General features: G+C 37.3%; 1 protein-coding gene across 2 annotated transcripts in view; it reads right to left on the reverse strand.

Annotated features, from left to right (window-relative positions):
- Positions 1-225: 225 nt before the first annotated feature.
- The window catches only part of LOC129241728 (lateral signaling target protein 2 homolog), a 111,550-nt gene continuing 93,269 nt past the window's right edge, over positions 226-18,506 (reverse strand). Inside the window, exons 3-6 of one of the 2 annotated variants that reach the window (XM_054878213.1) lie at positions 5,699-5,839; positions 4,882-5,622; positions 3,337-4,814; positions 226-3,259 (exon numbers count right to left, since the gene is read on the reverse strand). In XM_054878213.1, coding sequence (XP_054734188.1) covers positions 2,107-3,259; positions 3,337-4,814; positions 4,882-5,622; positions 5,699-5,839 — 3,513 coding nt within the window. In that variant the 3' untranslated portion in view covers positions 226-2,106. The remainder of the gene's footprint in view (positions 3,260-3,336; positions 4,815-4,881; positions 5,623-5,698; positions 5,840-18,506) is intronic. The other variant, XM_054878223.1, reaches the window with a different exon arrangement.

Below are 18,506 nucleotides of genomic sequence, written 5' to 3' on the forward strand. Positions count from 1 at the left end.
TCTTTTTTTCTTTGTTTTTTGTTTACATTTTATCTCTCAAATATCTATCACACCTCGGAAACACAGTTCAGCAATACAAAACAGATATGGGCGTGTCTTGCATGTTTTTGTTTTTTTTTAATGTATTATCGTAAATTTAAAACTTATTCCTTTTTCATCTTTACTAAAAATACAATACAAAAATTTCTTATTGCTACAAAACTAACAGTTGTCTATGATCATCACTTTTTAAATTTTTTTTTATTGATTTTTTTTTTTTTTTAAATACTAAGGTATACAAAAATAGACCAAGTTCTAAGTTGTACATTAAAATACATGCATACGCTGTTGGTAGGTGACTTTCTTGCTACGGACTTTTTTCAAGCTCAAATCAAAATGATATTTTTGAAAAGAAAAACGCAAAAGTACTACACAAATGTATGTATGTGTACGTGTAAGCAGTACGCAGGGGGGAGGCCATTTACGAACTAGGAACAGTTAATTAACTATAAAGAAATTTTATTGTTATGCAGCAAGCGCAGGCGGAGTAAGAAAAATCACAAAACGAGCTGTTGGCTGATGCGAAAATATATCGAACAGTTCTTTGAAGTCTGTTCAATCTAGAAATAGTTGAAGTTTATTTTATAGTTTTTTTTCAAATTCGTAATTAGAAGTGACTTTTTATATTTGGTTGGCCCAAACATTGATTTACTATTAAATAAACTGAATTTCATTAAAACATCGGATAGCAATAAATAATAAATTCAAAAAATAATGAACTGGCGCGTACACTTCTGTTAGGTGTTTGGTCGAAAGATGTTTAAATGTAGTGATTAATGAGTTATACCATATGCCTTGTGTTGGACTAAAAAATCGAAACTTTTTTATGGCATATTCTAAAAGTACATCATCTTACAAATATAAATTCAAAAAATCATAAAGATCGAAGCACTAGAACGAAAGTTACAGGCCGTGGAAGCGCGCGACCTTTCTTGGAACGAGAAGTGCACGCAAAACTTTAGACGCGATTATCTCGAAGTCGTGTTTTTTGAAAATTACCGTCGCGGTGATCATTATTTATCAAAAACTATTTGACCGATTTGCATAAACTTTTTTTTTAATTATTCGAAGTTACAACCGCGTGAATCTGAACGCTTCACTTTTTATAAATATTTGCATAGTTCGCTGGAATTAATCTTTTTTTAATTTTTCAACCCCTCAAAATCTTTTTTTTTTTGGTGCTAAGCGGTTTTCATGTCGAGAAAAATTTTTGTTTGTGGGTAAATAAACCATTCAGATTCACTAAAAAACATTTTTCTACAATAATCATTTAATTTTTTTTGATTTCAGTTGAGCTGCTCATGCGCTACCATGATCACCGCAAGCCTCTTCTAAAAAACGGCGTTTCGGGGGAGGGGCGATATCAACAATAAATACATTTTTTAAAAGAAAAACACCAAAATGTATTCTTCCAGAGTTACCCGTCAGTATGATATGTGCCTCATTTGAATAAAATTCTAAAACATATTTAAAAAAATTATGACAATCGTCCATTTTTTCGGGCTCACAAGGTATATAACCCCTTAAATTGGAATAGTTAGAATGCGTTTGTTATGTAATTCCTTGTCTATTAGCGCCAACAGCTTCTAGTACATAAATTTGCTTAGTATAATTCCATAAAATGTAACCCCAGAATCCTACTCCCTTTCCACAAATAGTTATTTGCGTGATAGCCAAAGTTTAGTCAATAGTTGGCGCTTTGAATTTCCGTTACAGCGTTTTGTTGCATTAGAATTAAATTTAGTTTGACAAATTAAAATATACTCCTAGCTTACAACGCGCATTGTTGTAATTGTCGCACTAACGTAAAGGTCCAATACATTTCATTTTTACACATTCACATTGTGTAATTTTCACTATTTACAGTTGAACAAATAAAAATAAAAATAAAAATAAAATTGGAAAATATTTGCAGCTTAAAATGTTCCAAAATCATGCGTGACTGCGAACGGTAGCACAGCAGCAATTAATAGGCAACAACAACGGCGCAAAAGCCTTGTTAAGCGTCACCATTCCTCTTACGTTTCCTATTTTTCCCTCTCCACTCCAGCGTTGCTGTGCGCTCTTCTACGAACCACCCGCAGTAGCTGCAGCTGTGTTTGAGCGTGGCGACAAGGAAGCGCTACGCCCAGCACTGCCACCGCCGGCGCCTGTCGTGTTGACACGCACTTCACGCACATAACAATCACGGCATACGCGCACCGCCTTCGTCAGTCCATATTTGGGCAATGGCGCCGATGCATTGGAGCAGACACCACAGAACACGCCGCCGCAGTTGCGACAGTGATGGCGGCGCCGGAATGCTGTGAACTGTGTGCGGCAGGACATGCAGCGCGGCGCTTTATCATCTGGCACCCAGGCGGGTGGCGATAGGCGGGCATTCACATTGACGGTGCGCATACTGGCAGCAGCGGTTGTAGCAGCAGCGGCGGCGGTGGCGGCCGCTGACGGTGGTGTTGTTCTTGTCGTTGTAGGATTGTTATTGTTGTTGTTAACGTAGTTGATGTGACTGCTGGTGGGGGTCGTTATTGAGGCACGCTGACTGACTGGCGAGTTGTTTTCCGATGAGGCAGATGATGAAGAGGCTGATGAAATGGGCGAGGCGCTACCTACCGAATCGTTACGATTTCGGCGCTGCCTCTGTCCGCTGATGTAAGCGTTCAAGCGACTGCTTTGACAACCGACAGTTGTCGCGACAGACGATGTGGCAGGCGTTGCGCCTGTATCACTGTGATCTTGATCACCCAAACTACGACTGCGACTGACATGTGTGCGCCCCACTCCAACACCGGGCGCAGCATTCGGATCAGCCACGTCTATGGTATGGCCGCGTTGTATGGCGCCGCCGAGGGAATGCCGATTGTTACTACTGCTGCCAACGCCGCTACTACTGCTGCTGTTGCTGCCACTGCCTGAACCGCTGCCGCCACCATTACTGTGGAACACACTGTCCAGCTCGGGATTGACTTCCTCCGCTGAATAAATGCTCTGATTGGAGCCAGCATTCTCCTGTATCACATCTTGTTCGGAAGCTCGGAACTCAAACAGTTCCGATTCTTTTGGTTTTTCGGGTATATCGAGCTCTTCCTGCGCCGGCGACATATTCATGAGGAACACGCTGCGTAGTATTTGACGTAAATCGGCTGCAAAATTCGTCTGCAGTTGATCAGCCACGCCAGCAATGCAAACGAAAAGGCGATGCAATAGATTTTCGATGCTTCTGTAAAATCAAAAAAAAAAAAAAAAAAATTGTGAAAAAATGGCGAATCACAAAAATGTATTTTGTCAAGCACTTACTTGAACCTTTTGCGCGTGGCCACCTTTATAGCCTGACTAACTTCGTTAGGTTGTTGATGCACATCAACAGCGCCATCGGACAGCGAAGATGCAGTGCTGCTATCTGCGCTCGAGGTGTTGTTGAGACATGTGGGTGACTTCGACTTCTTGGCTTCCTTAACTTCACCCGGTTTCACCACCTGCTGTGCGGTGGCATCACTACTAACACTAACACCAGTTTCAGCACTGTTGTTTTTCGCCTTGGTTGTGTGTTCATTGTGGCTGCGATTACGCCGATGATGATGGTGATGGTGGTGATGGCTATGATGATGGTAGGGATGGTGACGACTTGAAGGACTGTGATGGGTATGATGACTGTGCGTTGCATGTGATCGTGCTGATGTGCAGCTGTGGTCATGATGACGATGATGGTGACGATGGCTGCTGGAATGATGTTGTGTTGACTGTTTCCCGCTCGATTCGGTTTTATTGCTACGCGTTGTCGAGGATGAGGAAGTTGTAGGCTCACAGCTGCATGCAGACACCTTATCAGTTTCAGTGCTATGGTGGCTGGAAATGTTATCACTACTGCCAATGGAGGGAGATGACTTTGGTGAGGGTGTTAAAGTGGTTGCTGTTGGTACGATTATTGTCGTCTTATCGCCACTTTCCATGGACGAGTGTTCAGTTTGACTATTAAGATGTAGCCGTCTCAATGCCGCGCTGGTGGTGGGTACGTCTGAAAACGCATGCTCATCTTCCACCTCCACATTTGCATTGCTGGAGAGATCATCTTCACTGGCGATAAAATTGCCCGTCAAAGGAACTTCTTGAGGTTGCAAAAGATTGCCGAAATTTGTGTTTGGAATGAGATAACCGGAAGCGCAATCGGCGGATACCATGTCTTCGTTCTCACAATCACCGATCACGACCTCGTCGTCATCTTCGTCTGCATTGGCGAGAATATCAACATCATCGTCGTCAACGTCGTCGTCATCGTCGTCATCATCGCCCTCATTGTCTTCATCTTCCTCAGTGTCCTCGTCGTCCTCATCGGACCAGTCGGCAGGTGAGGTAGTCGAACTGTTGGTCACCGCAGATGTTGTAGACACAATCGAATGTGATGGAGTAGGCGAAACGGCGGGTGTGGAAATTGCTGAACTATCACCAGAGGCTGATGATACCGAGCGACGCACACAAGAGCCACAGCGGGACTTTGCAACGGCACCATCTTCTATTTTATTAGTTCTTAAATCACTTTTTGAACTTGTTGAGTTGCGATCAGCGGTTGGAACTTGCGTCTCCCAGGTAGCAGCGCTGGACATCGTGTTGCTTAGATTATTGTTTCGTTGCTCTAGCGATGCGGTATTTGCCGTTTCTTCCGTTATGGTGCTGGCGGGGTTTTGGATGCTGGTGTTTGTGCTAATAGTGCTGATGTTGCTGTTGTTGTTCTGCTGATCCTCACTCGGCGCCTCAATGCTGCTGGTCCCAACTGGCTGCTGGAAAAAAATTTAATGATTTTATTAAAATATCTCACACACAAAAAAAAACTTGGTTCACACTCACATTCAGCTGTATATCCTCATTGGTGCACAAAAGCTTTTCCAGCTGCTGCAGCTCGCTCTTGCTCAACGTACGCAGTAGATCACGTATTTTTATGAGTATCGTGCGAAAGGGCCGAAACATTTCGGACAGCTGATCCGCAGACATATCCATATTCAGCGGCCCCTTCGGGTAAACGACGAGCCCAGTTATGATTGCCAACCGTGGAATGGAAAACATCAAAGCCGGATCGAATGTATCTACTTTATCCTGATCGATCAGGCCAAGTTTAAGTGCACGTTGCAGTGTCTCCGAAAACAGCACACAAATCAGCTCCTGCATCTCATACTCCTCCTTCGTCTTCACCTGCACCATCGCGCTGACGTAACGTAATTCGAATTCGGCAAATAACCGATCGAAGATCTTCAAACTCTCATGCAATTGCTCCGTAGCCGAATCATTCAAATCCAAATGCAGTGTTTTGCTATTCGGCACATTGTTACGCAGGCATTGATCGCGCAACAAACTACGCACCGTGCCCAGACTCTTCGTTACCGCCTGTGCCAGCGGACGCATCTCTTTGCTCTCCTGTTCGCGATGCATTATCGATGAACCGGCAGCGAGGCACTCTGCGCCGAACCACAGCTGGCCGGCAAGATTCTCTTGTAATACTTCCTCGGGGAATTTGGCACGAAACGCGCGCGGATGGCGTTCGTCGCCGAGCAACTCTTCCATTATTAAATTAGTGATGGCGAGCACTTTGTCCTTTTGTCGCGTAATGCAATGGTAGAAAAGAAATGGTTTTAGTTAAGGTACATACGAGTGTAAATTGAGGGCATACCTGTCCTTGACGTAGCCGACTAACAAGACGTGAACAACGATCTGGTTCGGCACGGCCATCGAAACTATCCAGTTCGCTGGCAACAGCTGTGAGTGAACGATCTGCATGGTAGAAGCGTGCAAGTAGTGATTTATCATCAGCCTGAAAGCACAGAGAAATTGTTTGGGAGATTAAAATAGATGCAGTGAGTAGGATAATAAAATTATTTTATTTTTATTAAAACTATAAATTTGTATTAATTCAATGGGCGGAAGATATTCATAGATAGGCATTGCGCAATTCAAAGTCATTTTGACATTGATTGTCCCTAGAAAAACATTTAAGCAGATATCAGTGTACTTTCGTTCCAGAAATCACAGGGTTCAGAAATTGTCGACCCAGGAAACCCAAAACTAAATTTATCTATAAACCAACTTAGAAATTACAATACAAAACATTTGCCCCATTACCCAATGACTTTTTTATGTTATGAAGACAGCGCTAGTTTAAGAACCATTTTTTTATATAATTATCTGACTTCGGCACATAAATCGGTTAGATTAGGCTGAGAAAGCCAGTCTCGACAAACCTTAAACTCCCACTCAGACGTTGACTGCTGTATATTTTGGCTGGTTAGCTCGGTTTGTCCACCATGTCAGCGATGTCAACTGAGCACAGGCCCGAGCTGTTTTGACAGTGTCGGACCAAAGAGAAACTGGTGTTACTGGAGTAGGTTTAAGGTGATAAGAGAAGATCATTAGTGTCATGCGGGACACATTTTAAGTACGCTGAGGTCAATTCTGAATACATAGAAGTGTAGCCTAAACGAATATCCAAAACGAAATTGTGCCAGTCGAACGTGATTCTCAAAATAGTGACGTACCAGGGAATTGAAACGCAGGCAAATTAGCCAGAGAGCGCACTACCACTCGACTCCCTCTTGGTATGGAGATTGTAGGTATACCCCTCTCAACCTACAAACTGCGTGGTACGAGAAGCGTCACTCCAGTCCAGATAGTCTGGCATGCAATGCTACAAAAAGAATTTGGTCAAAATGGGACGTCAGGCGCTCAAAGGCGCTACTTAATCGATGAAGGAAAAATGGCTCTATGTTAGTTGCTTCGATTACGGGCCACTGTCTCCTAGTTCGAAATGCTCAAATATTAAACTTACCTCATTTCGACTATTGCAGAAGCTGCAAAATGAAGAGAGAGTCTAAAGGAGAAGTTGTTTTTTTTTTGTTTTTTTTTTTTTTTTAGAGGAGGATAAATTGAAAATGACAGACACTTCATCAAAGGTGCCGTCCCACCAGTGGTATGTGGGGCATGCTCCCACTAATGCTATAACATTCCTCCCCTCTGAGCTGATTCCACCCTGGACTGCTAAAAACATTTCATCAAGGTGGAGCCATGTTTATGCGTTTTAGGCACACCAGGTACCGGAGTCCTAATTGCGTATTTTCTTGCCGCTTTTCCTCACGCGTTTGTTCTTGTCGTCTGTTCGTGAAGAGTCTGTCAGACATCTTCTCTGTTACTGTCCCGCATGGCTTGCCGATACTTCGACTCATCGTTCTTGAATAATGCCGAGAAGCTTAGGGTTATACCTAAGTGTTAGCCAGATCAATGGGTTTGCACTTAAAATAAAACGGCTTAACGAGGAGTAGTAGATAAACTGCTGTTGAGGTGTCACAATGGATCGGCAACGATCTAAGTGGGGTGATTTAGATACTGCCACTCTACCTACCTACCAAACGTGGTTCTCGAAAGGCTGATGAAGCTATTCATTTGCAAAACGTGCTGATTGGTATCCGATTAGCGCATTCATAAGACGAAAGTTTGTGAATTTCGTGCAAGACCTGTCGATTTAGCGACGGGTTCAGTAGTTGTCGAACGCATTTCTAATGCGCGCCAGTCTATTCGAGGAGATGATTTCTAGCATGCGTGGGAGACGTCTTAGCATACGGCAGATTCCAGTTAGTCTGGTTCCTACGGTAGCATTCTAGCGATAACTGTTGGCAGTGAATGCTCTTAAACTCTCTAAGTAGGAGAATGTACGCCTCGATACATGAGAGATGTGCAGGGAACATGAGAAGACAGTTTTTCGGAGTCGTGATAGCGGTATTTTGGGTAGTACTACTATTTCTAGACAATCAAATGAGAACCCCATAGTTCAAAAATCGACTGGCAGATCGCTTATCTGTCGCCGACAAGTTTTCCGTGTGTCAAGTGCTAACAGCTAGCGATCTGAGCACTATGTGAATTTCTACTTTGGTCGTGAAAGCGAATGTACGTGGACAGAGAAGGCATGCTACCAAATGGTACTGGGTACTTAGGGACACAGAATCGGAGTTAGTGTGTCTCAATTTCGATCGCATCTGCTCAAGTGATGCATAGGGTTACCGTGGATATAGTAAAATAGAATGTGAGGCTCGCTGCTTTGAAAAGGCACAAGCCATGGATGCGTGAGATCATTAATTCCAATTGGGAATGCACATATAGGCACTGCTCTATGTCCCTCTAACCGAGGTGAGGTATCATTCTGTTGAACTACTTACTACCCCAGTTGAGGCTTAGAAGATCCCATAAATCGACTTGCGTCGATTGTCTGAGTCACTTTGAATAGGGGCCTAGACATCCACCTAGAAACTGAATCGATTACGCCGCTTCTTCAACTTAACAACTTCTGCAGTGAAATTGAATCTTGTATTTCAGTGCATATTAGCATGTGTGTAAATGTAAGTGTGTAAACGAATAGGCATATGTAAGTTCGTCTGTGTACCACACACTAATCTGGATTATAAACAATAATCAACAATTTTTAAATGGGCTGACAATAGAATGATTAACTGCCGCATGTTATCAATTTACTAAACAAAATAAAAAATAACAGCAAAAATTATTTAGTTCAATTTTCTATAATCCAATTTGTTCATTTCCCCGAGCCGTGGTTGCATCGACACACACTAGCACAAGATTAAGCTCGACTGGTTATCGCTGAAAAGCCGCTGTTGGTGTGTATTACCATTTTTCCTATACATTAGCTGTTTATTTATCATTTCCATCGGTCACGCGCGGCTTTAAACGAACAAAACACCCTGTCTTCTTTGGTTAGGTTCAAAAAGTCAGATGGGTAGATAGTATCCGATGTTGAATTCGGCTCGGCACTTTATTTCCCCCGAACTTCAGGCTCAGTTCGATCCTCGTTTTCTTTACTCTGTTGGTGTTATCGCATACTGGCGGCTGACCTTTTCAAGATCCATAGAATGCAGACATTTCGAGTGCCTTTATATACAGTCAGGGGAATACCGATGATCCGGTAGGAATTCTCTGAGACCAATTCAGTCCCCTTCTTGGTAAGCTCATCAATAATTTCTCTTCCCTCTATGTTCCTGTGTCCTGGAACCCAGATCAGAGAAATATTACATGCAAACCTAAGAGATTTGATCTTGATGCCAATGCATGCAGTCCTTTGCACCCTCCCCAGTTTAATGATATTATAGCCCTTCCGAAGAGCTTTCCACCATACCAGGCATTCACACCGTAAAATTGGCAGAACCACTACCAGAGAACGACCGGTGTGTTAGTGCAATAGTAGAAAGCTATGCTAGTCTTCTTTACCCGATTTTGAAAGTGTAATTTCCAGTGGAGTTTGGAGACAAGTATAACTTCTAGATACTTAACTTCCGATGAAAGCGGGAGCACGTGGTTATTTTATTAGAGAAGTCTGAAGCGTGGAGGTTTATATTTTCTAGTAAGTAGCATCAGCTCCGGAGTTGACTCTTAGACCGCAACTGACAGCCCAACGACCTGAGTGACCTTTCCAAAATTTCAGCCATGACTGAGGGAAACGGTCCGATATTTGAATCTAAGAAGGAGACAATGAGTCGCTAACGGCATTTCATCGATGTGATTTGCTATTTCAGATATTATTCGATTCTTTATCTGATTTAGCTTAAGAAAATATAAAATTTAAAGTAGAGAAAAAACAAAATTACGAATTTAGCAGATTACGCAAATATAGTATGTTCAGTCAAACGCTTTTCTATGCTCGTTAGATTTTTTTTTGTTCTTTTCTTTTCTTTTTTCTTTTTGAATTTTTTTTTATTTTTTGAATGTTTTTTGCTTTTTTTGTGTTTTTTATTTTCTTTTCTCCCCAAATTAGTACTTGTGTAAGAATCACAACACAAACTAATCAAAATTCATCGGATAATTTATTTGCAAACTCATAATCATGCGTGCATATATAAATATTTCCTTTCTCGGCCAAGTAATGAAATGCTCCATGGAATTATGTAGTTGATAAGTTAGTACGTATTTGCGTATACACTCACATGCATATAAACAGTGTATAAATTCGCATAATACCTACATACACACACACATTCCTACAACAAATACTACGAATACTCGTGAACACTTTAGGCAAACATATGCTGCTATCGAGGGCAAACGATGGGTCAATAAATACAGGAATTAGGAATTAAAAAAAACAAGAAAAATGATTATAAAGTAAAGTAAAATACGTAGCAGCGTCGTGTAGAAAAGAAAAGTAAATAAAATGACGAAATAAAGTAATAAAAACGACATTAAAATCTAAAGTAGGAGGAGAAAAGAGTAAATAACTGTATAGCGACTAAGTCAAATCACTGCTTGTATTTATGTAAATGAATGTATGTATTTATGTATGTATGTATGTATGTTCGTGCGAGTACAAATTCGTGCATAAAAATGAGTTCAAACTAAAGCGACTAAAATGCCAATGCGGAATACGCCATGCGGATGAGCCACTCACTAAGCAGAAGGAGAAAATGACCTTGATGCTGCAAAAAGCAGATGTTAATAGAATAAATGAATGAATATTTTAGAGCGCAACAAAATCGGGTCGCTTATGTACATGAACTACATACATCCGTATATATACTCAAGTTGGTATAAGTGGAAAAAAAATAAATGCCAAGCTTAGAACGGAATTAACGGGTTGCGGAATAGAAAATAAAGGAGACCTCAAGACATGATTTCATTAACTTGGTTTCAGGAACAAAAGGCACACATACATATGTATGTATATGTATGTATGTATGTATGTATGTTAATGAACAGACACTGAAACTTGGAGCAAAATGCATCGATTAAATATGAAAATCTACAAACAGATACATACATACAATGTATGTATGCATGTGTGTGTATATGTGAAAAAATTAAATAAAAATTCATAAAATTAATTAAAAATAAATAAAATTTAATGCAATTAAATTAAACTAAATTAAGTTTAAATAAACAAAATTAAAGTAAATTAGACTTAAATGAAAAAAATTTAACTAACAAAATAAAGCAAAGTAAAAACAACATAAAATAAAATAAAAAAAAAAAAAACAAATTAAAATAAAAAACTAAAAACTAGTGAATTAAGATTAATTAAAAAAAATGTATTTAAATAAAAAAATTATTACATATAACATAACATCATATAAAATGAAATAGGTTAGATTAGGTTAGGATAATTGGCTGCTTAAATGAGGGTCCATCCAACAAAACAGAAAACCAAACAGGGGGAAGAAGGAAGTAGAGGTTTTGGGTAGGCGGATGGTGACCAAACGGACCAATTATTATAAAAATTGAAATATAAAGGGTGATTTTTTAAAAGCTATACGAAAGTTTTTCAAAAAAACAGACGTAAAATTCAGGAAAATGCATGAAATTTTTATTTAAATCGATAGTACAGTCCATATAATTTAGTGTTTGAAGATTATTTCATGCAAATGTTGACCGCGACTGCGCTTCAAATGGTCCATCCGCTTAGTCCAATTTTGGCATACTCTTTCCAATGTTTCGGCCGGTATCTCACATATAAATGCTTTAATGTTGTCTTCCAATGCGTTAATTGAAGCAGGCCTGTCTGAATAGACATGAGCTTTAACATAGCCCCGCAAAAAAAATCTAAAGGCGTTATATCGCACGATCTGGGTGGCCAATTGACAGGACGCGAGCGTGAAATAAAATGTTCAGCGAACTCGCCTCTCACCAAGTCCATTGTTACGCGTGCTGTGTGGCATGTGGCACCGTCTTGCTGAAACCACATGTCATGAAAGTCAAGCTCTTGCATTTTGGGCAAAAAAAAGTTGGATATCCTTTCACGGTAGCGCTCACCATTCACAGTTACGTTACGATGCGCAGCATCTTTGAAGAAGTACGGTCAGGTCCAATGATACCTCCAGCCCCTAAGCCGCACCAAACTGTGACCTCTTGTCGTAGGTAGCTCTTGCAATTCTTCTGGCTGATCTTCACTCCAAAATCGACAATTCTGCTTATTTACGTACCGATTGATCCAAATATGAGCTTCGTCGCTGAACACAATTTTTCGACTTTAAACTTTCTTAACAGAACAAGCATTTTTATAATAAAATTCAATGATTTGCAAGCGTTCGTTTGTAAGACGATTCATGGTTAAATTATAGACCAAACTGAAGATGTTTGACAGTGAAACAAAACACGAAACGTGCGTCAGTTGTTTAAACCAACTGTTTAAAAAGATAATAGCTTAAAAATCACCCTTTATATGTATTTTTCCACGGAGAAGGGTTACAGAATATGTTCATTGCTGCCACTCGCCACCAGGTGGCGCTGCAGAGTAGCAACTTCTGCCCCGTTCAACCGATTTTTTTGAAATAAACAAAATCAGTAAAATGGTTTAGAATGAATTAATTATTTGTGTACTGATTTTACTTTAAAGTTATTTTTCTTAAATTTATTTTAGTTGTTGGCATAGCAACGCGCGCCGGGTACAGCCAGTATAAAATAAATTTAAAGAAAGCAAATGAAGATGAAATAAAATAAACCAATAAATTAAATAAAGAAAATTTAATTTAAATATTAAGTGAAATGCACTAGAATGAAATAAAATAAAACCAAATTAGATTAAACCTAATATAAATATAATATAAATAAAAAAATTACTAAAACAAAAGGCAATACCTAAGTAAAACAAAAATACAAAAAAATATTAAAAAACAAAAAATACTAAAAACAAAATAAAAAAATTATTAAACAACAAAAATTTAAAAATAAAAATTTAAAAAGTTTAAAAAAAATTTACATTATATAAAAAATATTGTGGTCATATTATACATATAAAAACTATTTAAAAAAAAATTAAAACAAATAAAAAAGATATAAAAAATTAAAACAAAATAAAAGAGATAAAAATTAATTGAAAAAATATTTAAGTAAAACACATCATTCCATAAAATAAAATAAGGCAAAATTGAATAAAATATAAAATAATACCTAATAAAAAAAGGTTAAATCTAATTAAAATTTAAAAAATATGGTAAAGCGTAAAATATATAAAATAAAATAAGCAATAACTAAGTAAAATACAAAATATATATAAATATAAATAACAAAATTTAAATAACTGGAATAAAAAAATATTTGAAATAAAAACAAATAAGGGGGAAAAATTAAATTAATATTACATAAAATGAAATAGAGTAAAATCAAAAATAGCATAGATAACACATAATAAAATAAAATTAAGCCGAATTAAATTTTAGGTAAAACCTAAAAAATAAAAAAACTACTTGAAAAAATAAAGACAAAGAAACCAAATTAATTTAGATGAAGTAAAATAATATAACCAAATTTAAAAAAAAAAAATTTAAAACATATAAAAAAATAAAACATCATTATTTTGGATATTAATTTAGGTAGAACAACGCAAAATAAAATAATAAAATTAAATGAAATAAAACCAAATCACTTTAAACAAAATAGTATAAAATAATATAAAGTAACGTAAGTTAAAATATAAAAAATTAAATAGAGTGAATAAAATAAAACAAAGCGAAAAAAATATAGAAAATGAAATACTTGAAATATTAATAAAAAGAAGTTAAAGTAAAAATAGGACAATAAAAATATTTTGGTAAAGTACAAAAAGTGCCTAAGGCATCATCAAAGCTGCCGTCGAGGCATTGATATGTCCGGAGACTAAGAAGCTTTGGAACCGTCATAAAATAAAATAAAAAACATTAATTTAGAAAAATTAAAATAACATTAAGTACTATAAAGTCAATTAAAATAAATTTAAATAAAATAAGCAAAACTAAATTTAAAAACATTTAATAAATTAAATAAAACGCACTAGGCGCTCGAAACTATAAAAAACAGTATAACAATCTAATCCTAAAGAAGTTTTGTGAGATTGCTGTATTAAATAGCTTTAGCGATAAAAACAAAGCACGGATAATAAGCAAATTTTTTAAAGTGAATTTCTTAATCAGAAAGTAAGATTTCTGTACCATAAAATAGTTTTGGTATACATATATTTTGGTATTAATTTTTCTTGATATCATTTTTTTTCTGTTAATTCCAAACCAGAGTTTGTAAATATAAATAAAAATAAGAATAAAATAAAATTCTTTAACATTGAATAGCGTTGAAAAATTGGTCTATTGATAAGTGAAACAGGAAAACATATGGAACACCGTCTCTGGCGCAGTTCAGTGATCTTCAGATTGCGGCTGAGCTGCCTTAGGGGGTTAGGGGTAGTAAGAATTTTCAATAAATTGAATTTTTTTTTTGTATTTTCTTAAAGTATAATATCTTAAAAATATTACTTGAAAATTTGAAGTGAATTCGACAAATACTTTTCGAGTTATTCAACAATTAACGCTCGGGCGCTCCGGAGAGTTCGAGAGCAAATAGCTAGCAGCAGCTGCAAGCAACCGACATATGAAAGTGGCAGATAAGCGAGCTAACGACAACACTCGAGAATGTAGAATGCTACGTAGCCAACAGCAAGTTGATATTTTTTTGGAAGCTGCTATGTCGGCTGAAGAACTAATTAATGTATGGCCCAGGAATAGAGGACACAGTGTAAGTAATTAAATAATTCGTACAACTCTACATAAATCGATAGCAAAACTTTAATTGCGTTTTTCTGAAAACTATGTTTTTTGAACTGGTGATCGCTGTCCCTTAGATTTCAATAAAATGTATACTGCTTTTAAAAGCAAAAAAAACTCGTGCCTGATCGAAGGATTTTTTTTGTCAAAAATTTCGAGTTTTTTGATTATCGGTTTTTTTTCTCGAAAATCTGAAAAATATTTCCTGTTAATTTTGAAAAAAAGCTTCGATCAGTCACAAGATTATCTATTCATAAAACTAATTTCTCTTGCCCGATTGAGTTTAAATGAATCTCCAAGAACTTGCGATCATCACCGCAAGGGACTTTTGGAGAAACGGGCTCCACACAAACAGCGATAACTTTTACAATTATTAATTTTTTTTTCCTTTTTTTTTTTTTTGAAATTTTGCTAAAGTCAAGTCGAAACACGATGTATTAATGCTATTTTTTTATTTTTGTAAAATAAAGCCATTGACTAGAAAAAAAAACTTATTGAAAATCATCATTTTTTCGGGCCTTTGACTACCCCCAACCGTTTAGTTCATTGAAAATTATTTTTTATCAGAAAACCAGCAACCGTTCCTTGGCAGAACTAAGCGCCTTCTATGTATGTATGTATGACAGATCACAGTTAATCACCTAAACTTTAAATAAGATGACACAGAATAACACAAAAGGAGCCCAACTGAATGACAGTTTTATAGGTCAACATTGGACGAAAGTATTTGATGTTAAATGTTAAAAGAGGTCAACGAGAAATAGCGCTATAACGGAATAACGGTTAAGTAATTATTTCATAACATCATAACAGCTACAAATTTACATTCCAGGGGGTACGTATGTATACATATATGTAAGTATGTATGTGTATGCGTATGTATGTAGATAAGTGTGAGAGAAAAATATGTCGCGACACCTTTTTAATCACACTTGTGAAGTAAAGTTGTTCTGCTCAATGGCGACTAATTGTTCGCTACGGCAGTTAATAATAAATCAACGCAGCTGACAGATGCCACAGTGGCGATAAACCGTTGACGCCTCTGCTGCCAAGAAAAAAATAAAGGCAGTTAAGGAACAAAACAAAAATCAAAACATATATAGAAGTGTGTATGTATGTAAGTGTATATGTATGTATGTATGGATGTATGTATGTACATATGTATGCATGTATGTGTATATGTATATATGTGTGTGTATATATGTATGGATGTACTTGCATGAGTACCTTCATATATCAGTGAAAAACAGAGTTTTGTCAGTCAGTCAATCAGGTTATTGGTGGCCAGCGTTTTTCCACGAGCGATGGAATACGTATGGACAAACATACATACATACCTATATACATGCAAACATACATGCAAACATACATACATACACAGCTACATACATACGATAAGTACATAAAATTTGAGTAACGAAAACGAAAAAAAACGCGAACTGTCCAAAAGTCACAAGTCCACAGACACCCGGAATGGCTTTAATGCATTTATACATTCATACATACATACATACATACATACATACATACATACATACATGGATACATGCATACATACATATGTACACACACACACACACATTAGCAACATAAACGGTAGAGCATAGATATGTATGTAGATGTGATTGTTGAAACAAAACAAAGCGCAAAACGGAGAGTAGAAAAGCTAAAAGAAAAAAATCAAGAGAATATTAAAAGTACAAAGAAAAAAAGATGTTGAACTTGTTTTGTTTTTCTTGTTTTTATTCTCGCGCCGCTGTTTAAACATCAAATTAACTTATAAGAAATAAAGGAAAATTTGTATACAACCAGCAAATGAGTTAAGTAAATTTTTATTTACATACATACACACACATGCACATACATAAATACATACATAAGCATGTGGGCTCGTATATAATCGTGTCCATGGCAGCGTGCATGTGTATATATATGTGTGTGTGTGTGTGTTGGTTGGCTAACTAACTAACTGATGTGTTCGTCAGCTGGTTGACTTTGCGGTTGGATGGTTGGCCATTTGGCAGTTATTTGGCTGATTGGTTAGCGGTGAATGCACACTCGAGGCGTTTGTGTTTGTGTACGTGTTTGTTTGTTTGTTTTTTATTCCCAGTAAATTGCGCAGTTCGCAAAACGTATTTCGCACAAAAACCGGTAAATCGAAAGGCAAAAAAAAAACACAATAAATAAATAAAAGGTGAGTTTGAGTGCATAAAACTCTCGGCAACGCTAATCAAATGACTGGATAAGAAGCAAAAGAGAGCACAACAACAACAAGAAAACACAAATTAGCAAATAAGATAAATGATAAAGTAAATGCGCTTTAGCGTAATTGAGACTGAGCTCCAAGCACAAAATATTTCAGATACAATTATTCTTCGCACAAAAAAAAGAAAACAACAACAAACAACAGTACAGTATTGTTAATTACAGTAATTTGAGAGAAACCGAGGCTACTGTTAAAAATTTTTAAGTGAATGAATTTATAAAAATCATTGAAATTAAATAAAAAGCACTTCGTACAACAAAGTAACTGGTTTTTTTTTAATACGTACTGAACTTTCGAAATTGATATTTGTCAAGCCAGCTGCCTATGTAAGCAGATTTCCTGGCATTCTACAAGGTGAAGTCCAAATTAAACAACTTTGAGCTAAAATAGAAACGACAGTATCTTTTTTCTGATAACTTCGAGTTTATTTATTCAAAATAGTCCTCTCCATACACTGTTGTGCGCGATCTAAAAGCTTTTGGAATGAGTGTTTCAGGTCTTGGACCGGAATTGCCTTCAGGATGTCGGTACAAGACTTTTGGATGGCCACTACGGACGCAAAACGTTTCCGTTTCATGGCCAAATGCAATTTTCGGAATAGGTAGAAGTCACAAGGGACCATATCAGCCGAATACGGTGAGTGATTGATGGTTAAAAAAAAAAAATACGATTTCTAATCAAAAAATCAGTCACAACAGTGAATCGATGGGATGGTGCATTATCATGCAATAAGCGCCAGCTTCCTCCTTCGCGGTATTCAGGGCCAAGATTCAAAACGCCAAGATAGAAAATTGCATTGACGGTTTGGCCCTTTGGCACAAACTCCTTGTGGTCAATTCCCTTGTAATCGTAAAAACAAATGAGCATCGACTTGATTTTTGACTTCTCCAAACGCGATTTTTTGAGTGGTTACTGATTTTGGGCCCGTATGTTCATTACCACTTATGCCCTCACAACCATCTCTGTAACGTGTAAACCTCTCTTGAACTCTGGCACGAGATAGACAATCGTCGCCATAAACTTTTTTCATCAACTCAAATGTTTCGGTAAACGTTTTACTGATTTTAAAACAAAATTTGATATTAGTTCTTTGTTCGAAACTCATTTTTGTACCGATGACACAAACAGACTGACACTTTAGACGCAATAACTACACTTCCATTGAACCGAATGTCACCAAGCTTTTACTGAAAGTCAGCTAGGGATGTAACTTCAAACGCACTAACTCATTCAAAAGATGGCGCCATTAAAAACATTTTTATTGCGTCAGTCTTGTTTATTTTGGACTTCACCTTGTATATATATGTTGTTTTTCAGTTGCATGAGAACTATCGATAACTATGCTGAGAATGGCAAACTGTTTTCTGTGTTTTCTTTACTGTTCAATAAAGTGTGGCAAGTCATCATGAATCGTTTAACGACAGAGCAACGCTTTCAAATTGCGGACATTTACTTCCAAAAACTAAATCTTTTCGCGAATCTTATAGAACACTGACATTTAACTTCAACAAGACGACGCAACCTGCCACACAGCGCGCTTAACAATCGATTTATGTAGATTAGATTTAGATTTATTGGAGGTTTGCACTCTGACTTCATGGCCTTTTGTACCCTGTACTCATCACAGTACCTCATGCAGACCGAGTTCCCTTATT

Source organism: Anastrepha obliqua, chromosome 1, assembly GCF_027943255.1.
Source record: "Anastrepha obliqua isolate idAnaObli1 chromosome 1, idAnaObli1_1.0, whole genome shotgun sequence".
Classification (NCBI taxonomy): Eukaryota; Metazoa; Arthropoda; class Insecta; order Diptera; family Tephritidae; genus Anastrepha; species Anastrepha obliqua.